This window comes from Tigriopus californicus, chromosome 5 (assembly GCF_007210705.1).
Source record: "Tigriopus californicus strain San Diego chromosome 5, Tcal_SD_v2.1, whole genome shotgun sequence".
Classification (NCBI taxonomy): domain Eukaryota; kingdom Metazoa; phylum Arthropoda; class Copepoda; order Harpacticoida; family Harpacticidae; genus Tigriopus; species Tigriopus californicus.
In genome coordinates this window covers 16,208,422-16,218,858 of record NC_081444.1, presented here as the reverse complement: position 1 = coordinate 16,218,858, position 10,437 = coordinate 16,208,422, and the positions used below count along the sequence as shown (strand labels likewise).

Below are 10,437 nucleotides of genomic sequence, written 5' to 3'. Positions count from 1 at the left end.
ACGGGACAAGCAAGGGCTTGATTGGTCAAGTTTGCATGTTTGCATACTCGCTGAACAACAGAATCGACCTTATGATGAGTATTTTCCTTTTCCGATCAAAGGCTGTATGTCTCCTGTATATTACTTGCTAAAGAGCGACGGACACCCAGGGTCAAGTCAATATTCTATTGTTGGCGGTCGGAAAATCAATACTGTTGGCATTTTCATACTTAGTCCGAGCAAGTTCATTCAACATGGTTTTCATTATCGAATGAGTCTGGCTAGATTTTACTTTTGGGTGGTTTAAGAGTACAAGCTATGCGATATTTATTGCAGAGACTCCTATTCCGCAGCAAACAGTCCATACATTTTGAAGCACAATTTTCCACCTGAGATAAAATGTTTATGGCCTTATGATTATAATTGAAGGAATTCTCATGGAGTCATGTGGCTCAATGGGGCTTTCATTTTTATTGGGGGAGGCTCGCATGCTTGTGCGAAATCGATGCTCCATATTTCAACCTGCCCAAGTAACATCACAATGCGACATGGTAGAGTACTTGCTTTAGTACATATATCCAGATGAGATAAGCCTCGCTCCCTGAACGGGCCACACGGACATTTTGTTCAGTGAATGACTCATCAGCATATCAAGGAAGAACTATGTCGCAATACTCAGACGGAATGCCCACAAACACTCACCTTCGGCTTCACTCGAGCTAAAATCTGGCAAGATGGAAGAGGCCAATGTCAAAGGCTCCGGTGAGGATCCGCCCGATCCCAATGACGTGTGGACTTCCTTATATAAAGATCGTCGTGAGTGCAAGTTCAAGACTGTGAAACCAAAAGCGTTGCTTTCATCATCATCGGATGGCGATGGTGCTGCTGACCTCAACCAGGTAAGAGCCCAGTCCTTTTCCTTGAGTTGACTGCGATGGTGGTTGCGATCATCGCGAAGATCTCAGTCGACTTGATGACATCTCTTGAAAGCGCGGGATCGTTTCAAGTGACGCCTTTTTTATCATTGGCATAAAGGGGAACAATGGCCTCCCTGGCGGAGAATCCATTATTGCCATGGGACGTCCCGGGTCGGTTGGTCTCAGAGCCCAAGCACTCTCTGCTCACCAGTAGCTAGCTGGCAATACCAGCAGAGGATGTCGTTGTCGTATCCTCTCACTCCGGACAGGCCATTCCCAATTGAGTAGAAGAACAATATCGGTTTGATCCGGGTCTTTCTTTCTCTTTTCTTGATTTTCCTCCTCTTCGCTCGGAGTTGGATCATTACTGACTCGAAGAGCTCATGGACGACGGGCTCAGAGGGCTTCTTCTCACAGCGCTCTCAAGTGAAGTAGAAGCCGAATGACCGCTTTTGTTCTGCCAGATTTGGAATCGTCTCAGAACTTTCCCGACAATGAAAGCCAAGCCACTCAAGCGATAAGTTTGGAGAATGGCGAGGAGAAATCAATTGAGTACTCTCTGAAAAACCTTTGTCATTGGTTGGTCGTCTTTCTGTTTCGGATTTGACATCGCTTATTGCACGGACAGAGGCATTGGCGTCGGTGATGGCCTCCATCCTGGATCGCCTTGAAGACTGGTGGCAAGTTGCAATCGTTTGGAGCCGTCTCAATAATGAAATAATGACGATGATGATGATGATGATGACGACATGCCAAAGGGAAATGATCGTGTCTGCCTCTCTCTGCCTCTCGGGTTTTATTGCGGGGGCTGGGCTCATGAACAGGTGGAGAGAATGGGCTTAATTAATCTGGAAATTGTGTTTCGAATCGATTTCTTTTAATGAGGGGGTCCCCCAAACCCGACGATTTTCGAGTCCTTTCCTCTCCACCTAGCGCTGCCATCCATTGTTGCAACTTGTTTTGCATTCATTCGCACCCCAGTGTCGTGGCTAATTACCCCCTTAGTCTATTCCGTGATGGGGCTGGCCGCCACGCCCTCAAATATTTGACATAACTAGCATATATTTTGTCCCCAGCTCAATTCAACGCCAGCTAGCTCACCTCAAAGTGATCTCACGACTGACTCCGGTTTTCGATGCTGCCCTTCCAGGTTCGAATCGTGTGTATGAGCGATACTCACTCTCGATTGGACCACTTCAAACACCCGATCCCAAACGGGGACATCTTTATCCACGCTGGAGATTTCACCACCGTAGGAAGCCAAGAGCAGGTCGTGAAATTCAACGAGTTCTTGGGCCAATTGCCCCACTCGCACAAGTTGGTTATTGCCGGCAATCACGAGACCACTTTCGACCCGAGAGTCAGAGGGAAACGCTTCCAATCGCAAGAAAAACACAATACGGCCGAGACCATGTCAGATTTGCTCACCAATTGCACATATCTCCAGGATTTCGGGATTGAGATCCAGGGCATTAAGTTCTATGGCTCCCCGTGGACGCCTGACTTTAGTTACAGCTGGGCCTTCAATGCCAGTCGAGGGTCAGCTATTCGAAGCAAATGGGATCAGATCCCGGATGACACGGACGTGCTGATTACGCATGGACCGCCCTTAGGACATCTGGATCGAACGGATGCCGGCAAACACGTGGGTTGTGAGGACCTAATGAAGAGAGTGGTCACCGAGATCAAGCCTAAATTCCATATCTTTGGCCACATTCACGAAGGTACGAATCAAAATTCAATTTCCAAGCCCAACGAAGAGCGGCTGGGTCGCTTCTTTGAGGAGCATGTCTACTCAAGCAAGGTAAATGGACCAATCTCTTGCATTCTCCAAAGACATTGGGGTAAAGGGGAAAAACAGAACACATTAGGTTGTTCAAGTACTCCGAGCCGAATCGGGGTTTTGTTTTTGTTCACCAACCACCCAACCAATTACTCATTGGCGAAGGGACTCCGAGATGACTTAGCCAGCTATCAGTTTACTACGGAGAAGCCTATTCGTACGTACGTACACACAGTAAGTACTATAGTAGTAATAGAAGTAGTAGCAGTAGTTGTACTTAGTAGGTACTAGCTAGATGTGCAGAGAGCGATGAAGAAGAAGAAGAATGAGATGGAGGCTAAGGGTAAGAAGCCTGGGAGAGGGAGAAATAATTACGATATTTGCTACTTCTCCTTAAGGGGCCGAAAATTGTATGCACGCACTGGATAGAGAAGCAAGGGAGATGAGGCAATATTTGTATTTCCTTTTCCATTAGTTTTTTCTCTTCTTACAAGCGACACGAAATACGCAATACACCGATGGCGCTCCAAAAGGAAACACACCGGCCATCATTGAGTGAGTAACGGCAACTTTCAGATCGATTCTGTCATATTCGCGCACATACACGCACAAACAGGCCGAATGAAAGACACCCAACTTATATACTTACGTACATATATATATACGAAAGTACGAATATGGCAAAAATGCAATCGCTCTCGTTACGCTCATGAACGATGATATTTAGTCGACTAAGGAAAAGATGAGATAGATGCCAGAGATGGAGACCAACAAAATTGGCTTCTTTCCCGTTTTAAGGGGGAGAAAGTGAATTGGAGATTTGACGAATTTTATTCTGTGTTTTTTTTGTTTTTCTCTCGTACTTGGTGGGAAAGGACCCTGGCAAAGTATAAAATTACCTGCCAATACATCGTCTTATCACCATTTCGGCCTGTACGTTGACTTATTACCGGCCAAGCTTTGGATTCACATGGTTTAAGAAGAGCCATTTTTGGGGAGGGAAATGCATTTTTCAGCCCATTTACCAATGACCTCAACTAAGGGGCGACGGAGATGCTCTGAAATTTGGGATCTGCGTCACTACGTATTGTATGTAGGTCCATCGTAGATCTACGTAGATCTACGAAGATCTATGTACGAGTTGCTGGTGCTTGGCTTCAGTGGCCCTCATTGTCGTAATGTCGGACTTGAAAATGAGCAACGGACTCGGAGGCCAAGCCAGCATAGCGAAAAGATGGTGGTTATTGAGGGTAGCCGTGGCCGCAATTAATGATAATGATAGGCTATTGAATGTTTCAGCTCCTTGAAAATGGTCAATAACTCTCTTAGTTTAGGTATACTTTAAACGAAGGAACGGACGAAGGGATGACGAGTGAGTGTCTTCTGTCTCTCGGAAACTTGATCTTTCAAGTGAGCAAATATTATGCAACAACAGCCATTTCAACAAAACCCTCAACTCTCTCAAAACGGGGAACCTTTAACCTCTCTCCGATGTCCACTACTCTTTGTCCAGGATGGGCTTTAGTTGGTGGTGGGAATAAGCCAAATCTCCAACAGCATATCATCCTTTGACCCGTTTCCGTTGCAGACCCTGGAATTGTCTCCAATGGCCTGACCGTGTTCATCAATGCGTCCACTTGCAATCGTACCTGTAAACCGATTAACCCGCCCATTGTTTTTGACCTGACTTTACCTGTCAAATCCGAAAAGTCAATCAGGGGTGGTCCAGGGAATGCTCCAGAAGTGGTGGAACGCCGAAATAAGATGACTAGTTTATACAAGAACGTCAAGTCTAAATTACCTGGGTTTTGATCAATGAGCCACAATAGGTTCTCGTGCACTGCTATGGTTTACCACATTTGATGAAATCTATGATCCGATCAATGTTACAGAAATTCGTAGTTTGAATTGGTTCAGAACATGCGCAAGCGTGCGAAGGAAACCATATTTCAGACGGTATTTTTAACTCTTTTTCTAAAGCCGACACTCCCTAGGATTTAGTACAATTAAGGATGTCTGTCCCGTACGAGTAATACTAACTGCATACAACGGGTCTTAATCTAATTTTCCGCTAAAACCAACTGTAATAATTAGCCGCTCATTTTAATGCAAAGAACTCGTTATCAATTATTTGTTCAATTGTTCAATCAATCGCTCCCAAAGGATTCTTATCTCGTCATTGTTGATAGGAGACAGTTGCACAAATAGAGACCAGGTCCATTAACACACGTTATCAACTCGAGGATTCCCATTTCAATTCCCAAGAAGGCTCAAAATGAGGCGTTTCTTCTTGGTGTGGGTGGCTTTCGCTCTCGCCATTGAGGCGACACGTGCTCAAGAGGTTCAGGACTTTGGTGCCAAAGAAGCAGACGACAAGGATGACTACTACTACTCGTATTACGACATTATCAGTGATGAACGAGACAAGGACAGCTCAAATGATGTGGCCACTTACGACGAAGATCAGGGCGATTGGGGCGATGTCCTGGATGAGAACAACTTTTCCAACCAAGGAGAAGGTCTCGATTATTTGATGGAATACGGGCAGAATCCAGACCAATACAAGAAGACCACGGAGTTCTGCCCTTGGCCCCCTTGCTACAACATTGGTGAGAGCAAGAGCTTCGATGAGATCTTGGACATCAAAATCGAGACCACGCCCGAGCCCGAGCCAGAGCTCTACCAATACCCGGAGCAAGCCATCCTTGAGGAGGTGGCCATTGTCGCCGATGGCGAAGAGGTCGTGGAAGAAATTATTCTGACTGAAGTGGAAGACGACGTCGAGGCCATTGACTACGATTATGAGGCTGGGGCTAAAGAGCTGGAGCCAGATTGCCAAAATACGGAGACAGTCATCATCTACAGGTACCAACGTAAGATCAAACACCTCGACACTGTCCTACCTCATCAGGGCATGTTTTGTGTCTTTTAGGAGTGAGGCGCCCAATGGTGTCATCATCGCCAGCGTAGTCTTCTTCGTCATCATCGTGGGCGTGTTGTTCTACATGCCCAGGTTCATCAAAATGCGTCAATCTGCGACCGTGAGCGCCCGAGCTCACGACTCTGCGGGTTTAATCGAAGTGCCGCAATTTGACCCGGGCCATGACGGGTATGACTCGGATATCGAAAGCCAGGCCCAATATGTAGCCAATATCCGGGATCAACCCATGCCTTCCCACTTTCAGGGACACTCTGCTAAGCCCTAATGTTGGTCCCCTGAAATATACTAAGCATAAAAGCCATCAGTTGGGATGAATATATGGCCTCCCCCGATGAGCCTATTGTGGTTGAATTGGTTGAAGTCGAGGGGCCGTTGCTGTTGTTGCTGGTGGTGGTGGTGTTGATGTGCTTGACCTAAAACTTATTCAAATCAGATGCCAACATAGCGAGCAACACAAAGGCAGAGAGAGCAATGCCCACAGCCAGGATGGCAGACAAGTGAAGAGAACTCGTCAGGCACTCCATTCACTACTTCATTCACTCCCTCACTCGCTCACTTGCTCACTCGCTCATTCACTTGTGAAGGCAGATAGTCAGTCAAGTCGAGATTTAAATGGGTATCACCTCGCTCCAGTGCGCTGAGCTGGTCTAACTTGGTTTTCTTTTACACCATCATGATTCACCGGGGACGATCAACACTCTCAAAATGGTCTGAGATGCCCGTGCTCCAAGTGAGCTTGGGCCTTCTACCAGATCTCCTTTCTCGAACTTGTGAGTGGCTATTAGAAATTTTTGGCATGGCAATTGAACTGCGTATGTAACTACATACAGTACCGTACATACATACATCCATACGTGTCTCGTAGGTATAGACTCCGGACGGATGTCTTGGTGAGCCAGTTTCAACATTGAGCAGCGTGAGACCAATTATGCAATCTTCGAAGCCCAAGTTGTTGTACCTACGATACATTGGGCACTAGAGTACTAGTAGTACTTGGAGGTACAGTCAGTATGTGTACCGGTACATACGGATACTACTCACAATGCGTCCCTTCAACGGGACGGCAGTGAATCTCTGCTTGATCTTGGATTCACGCCACACCAATGATATTAAAGCCCCTCACTGATTCGAGGGGAAACGAACATGAGTCCATCTCCCGACCCTCCTTTGTCAATGTCCAGCCATTTAAACCGAATAATTCACATTAACCCACCTCGCCCTTTAACGTCATCGAGCTAGCCCTTCTCGGATGGTGCAACGTTTGTTTTCTCTCTCTCTCTCGTTCTTTCTCTGTGGTGCTTGGTTTTAAAACATGGTCTATTTGCCAAGCAGTTTGAATAAATCCTCCAGACATTTTTTCTGTCAAAACAAAATTCGTTTCATGAATCAAAGACCATGGAGGAGCAATACTGGAAATTCTTTTCGAACATAACATCGTTATCTGGCGAAATCACATTAGCCTCGGACATTCCGCAGATATACAGGACAGTTACAGCCAAGAAACAGTGAGGTCACGCCCATGGTTGATGGTTGACTTTTTGACCACTCAAGGGGGTCTTTCTCCATCGGGTTCGATTTCTCCGTTCCATGCGAGGTGGAAAGAGTTGTTGTTGCTGTAGTGGTATAAGTAGTAGTTGTTGTTGTCGATGATGTTGTTTTGGGGGGCAGAGCGGTCTCCTCAAGATGGACCTGAGTGATAAGATAAGGGAAGCTCTTATCACAAATTCCCGCTTTGTCCACAAACAGATGGTTTGAAAAGTGGTATTTGGTGCTCATCCCGGCACTCTTTTACTTGAGGGACCCTCGACCGAAAGTCAAAGAGGCTCATAATTGGTTGGGCTTGTGGGTTTTTTGTCGTTTCCTTGGGTTGCGGGCTTCACAGTTTCAAGTGATTTTCGGATGGAGATGGGGAGAATATGAGTTGGCCAAACAAACCTCATCAATATCATTTCCATTTCCAATGAAGTCCGAGAATGGAGAAGCCAGAGGCTGGCTTTGTCTGGATGGTAGAAAACACGCTGATGATGAGCATGAAGATGAGAATGAAGAGGGGCTCTTCTTTCACGTCAATCCATTATGATCTCTCTCCCTATTTCTCTCTCTCTCTCTCTCTGGCGGAATATTGATTGATTTTGTGTCAATGAGGCTATTTCATTCGAATTTCCATTCCCATTTTCGCTCATTCTCCACCAAAACTCTCAGGCTGGTTGTTAGAAAAGAAAAAGCATCCCAAAGCGAACTGACGAATCATCATCTCGCCTGGATTTCGATAACGAACCGTATGTCTTCTCAAGAATTTGTCTCTGATTGCCCTGGAATTTCCGTTGGTGAGACTAGTTCAAAAGAGGTCTACTCACCAAAGCATTTCATCTTGCCTTCAATTTAATCAACCGCTGGCTTACCGAGCAAGGTTTGGATTTGATCTTCATTGCGAATATCTTGTTGGTCAGTCTTAACTCAAAAAGGCAGCCGAGAATGTGCTAAAACTATTGGCCGCCGTTCAATTTGCAAAACGATTGCGTTCAATTTCGATAGGCCAGGATATTGATTTAGATTGGTCGAGAACTGGCATTTATTAATCTAAAACAATACCATATTTGAAGTACACCCGGCGTAAGAATGTCAGTCGCGAATGCTTCAAGTGCAAATTCTACCTATGGGAAGGGTCGAAATCGCGGTTTGTGTGAGCGTATCAAAGGTTTCTGAGGCTGCTTGAGCTACCTCATTGAGAGCCATGATCTTGTTAGAGCCTCAAATCGCATTTCATTGGTATCATCCAGCTAAACCATGGGACAATTGCTTTTGGCATTGAACTAATAAACTGACATCTAAAATCAAGCCACAGGCGAGAAAACCTTTGTGCACCTGAAGCTCATTTTGTTATCATAGAAGACACTGAGTCCCTCTTCTTCCTTGCGATTTCACAATTTCAGAGCATCATTCATTAAGCGGCATCCAGTATGCCTTACTTCTTGCGCTATCTAAGCCATCTTTTTTCATTTTGTTCCCGTGTTTGGCTGGCAAGTGTCGAGTTTCTCGCTGGCAGCCGTTTGAATTATTCAAATGAGCTCCTTTAGCCGACCAAAGGCCCACCCACATCCAATGTTGTTGGGAGTAGACCCCAAACAAGAACAACAACAACAACAACAACATGGTATACACTTCAACAAACACAAAAGGCGATTTATGAACAACATAGGCACTAACAACTACCACCACCACCACCACGATCACGGCAACAGTGAGGATCTCTCTCTCTCTCGCTCGTCCTCTGTGTGGATCCCTGAATTCATCTATCCTACCGCCCGCCATCTCTTGTTAGGGATCTTTGGCTACAAAAGCTGAAAAGAAGTCTCGGGGAAAAATATGTAAGAGATAGATCAGATGAGCCGATCTACTCCGGACTATGGCACCCTTGGTGGTAATGAACGAACACCCCAAAGTCAAACTCGCATAACTGAGCCAGTCAGCCAATCAGCCAGTCAGCCAGTCAGATAGTGAGATAGTCAGGTAGTCAGCCATCCACTTTGGGCCACCAAGGAACGAGCAAGAAAGACACAACCACGCCACCATTCCCTGGGAATCCTTTCCCAATGACCTTATTCTTTCAGGGCACATTTGTCAAAAGGTGTACATACTGTAAAGGGCCAAGCGTATTGGGTGCACAAGATGATGAGGATTGGGGCGCTTTTCAACCATCCTGGGAACGCATTGACTTCTTTAGCTCTTTTGACCTGAAAGCCAGATCGTCCATCCAGGAATCCTCCTTGGACAGGCACAAGAACAGAGCAGAATCCTCTTTTACACAGCACCGAGTGAGCACTGAACACTGAATAATGGCAATAAAACGCGACTCTGACCCGCTGTTAAAATGCCAACATTCACAAGCCAAGATGTATAGTTCATCAGCTCCTTGGTAGGTAAATGGGATCGGCCGATATTGTTCGGACCCGATAGATAAATGGATGGATGGGCATTGGACAGATCTGCCTTTGAATTCCTAACAATTGTTCAAATAGATGCTAGAAAGAGCAGTAACCTGAACGGTCTGGTGGGTCCATCGGCCTCACTCAATCCGCAACACTTATCCTGGATAGCCTGGTGCAATTACCTGTTCAAGACGAGGAGGATTCTTAATGGGGAACGAGGACAAAGATTGGCTTTAGACATTGTTGAAAGAACCACCCACTCGCTCTCCATGATNAAGCGAGCCTACGAGGCCTAGGCTCCAAACTAAGACGGATGTCACATTTTGGCTCGTTCATGTGGTCAATTGTCAATCCAACTCTCTTGGCTCAATGAGATGGGCTCATGAGCTGAAAAAGTACCAATTGGCACTCGTGAAAACCTTCGTCCGATGATGAAGCGAGGATGCGAGCCTCTAGTTAGTTGTACAACACAGACAATCTCAACGACTGTTCTCTCCTGCAAACTTGAAGATGGACTTGAACAGAGTCGTGTGTCTCAAATTGATTTGTCGTTGGTAGGTAGCATGAGCGTTTTCTCCGCCCAACCCAATAGCCCTAAGCACTTGAGGCCAGATAAGGATTGAGAATGGCCAAGTCTTAATCGCGCTCATTTGTCGTGGCTTTGGCACATAACCTGTACAATGAACCTAAAGGTAGAATCGGCACAATCTTTATCCAAGTCTTATCCGCGGATCGACGGGGGCATCCGAATTCTTCCATTTTTTGCCCGGTGATTAGCCCATTTTGGATGCTTTGGATCCTGGTCGGCGGGGTGTGAAACATGCATTTTTGTCATGGTTTCAGCCCCTGTCGCCGACTTATCTCGAGCCATAAATTGCTAGCCTCACT

General features: G+C 46.0%; 2 protein-coding genes across 2 annotated transcripts; both read left to right on the top strand.

The window, feature by feature from the left end:
- Positions 1-459: 459 nt before the first annotated feature.
- Positions 460-4,795, top strand: LOC131880943 (UPF0046 protein C25E10.12-like). Its single transcript, XM_059227675.1, has 3 exons — positions 460-878; positions 2,047-2,620; positions 4,268-4,795. Exons 1-3 carry the CDS (start codon positions 714-716, stop codon positions 4,489-4,491), a joined length of 963 nt encoding a protein of 320 aa, XP_059083658.1. The 5' UTR covers positions 460-713; the 3' UTR covers positions 4,492-4,795.
- A 39-nt stretch (positions 4,796-4,834) lies between these two features.
- On the top strand, positions 4,835-5,921 carry LOC131880944 (uncharacterized). The gene is made up of 2 exons (XM_059227676.1): positions 4,835-5,544; positions 5,612-5,921. The coding sequence occupies exons 1-2, from the start codon at positions 4,955-4,957 to the stop codon at positions 5,883-5,885; spliced, it is 864 nt and encodes a 287-aa protein (XP_059083659.1). The 5' UTR covers positions 4,835-4,954; the 3' UTR covers positions 5,886-5,921.
- Positions 5,922-10,437: the final 4,516 nt, after the last annotated feature.

What these genes read in the sequence shown, in the direction of transcription:
- LOC131880943 (XM_059227675.1), top strand. Translation starts at nt 714, where the DNA reads ATGGAAGAGGCCAATGTCAAAGGCTCCGGTGAGGATCCGCCCGATCCC. An exon ending in GTGCTGCTGACCTCAACCAG is followed by an intron (nt 879 to 2,046) that starts GTAAGAGCCCAG and finishes CTGCCCTTCCAG; the next exon opens with GTTCGAATCGTGTGTATGAG. An exon ending in CTTTGGCCACATTCACGAAG is followed by an intron (nt 2,621 to 4,267) that starts GTACGAATCAAA and finishes TTTCCGTTGCAG; the next exon opens with ACCCTGGAATTGTCTCCAAT.
- LOC131880944 (XM_059227676.1), top strand. Translation starts at nt 4,955, where the DNA reads ATGAGGCGTTTCTTCTTGGTGTGGGTGGCTTTCGCTCTCGCCATTGAG. An exon ending in GAGACAGTCATCATCTACAG is followed by an intron (nt 5,545 to 5,611) that starts GTACCAACGTAA and finishes TGTGTCTTTTAG; the next exon opens with GAGTGAGGCGCCCAATGGTG.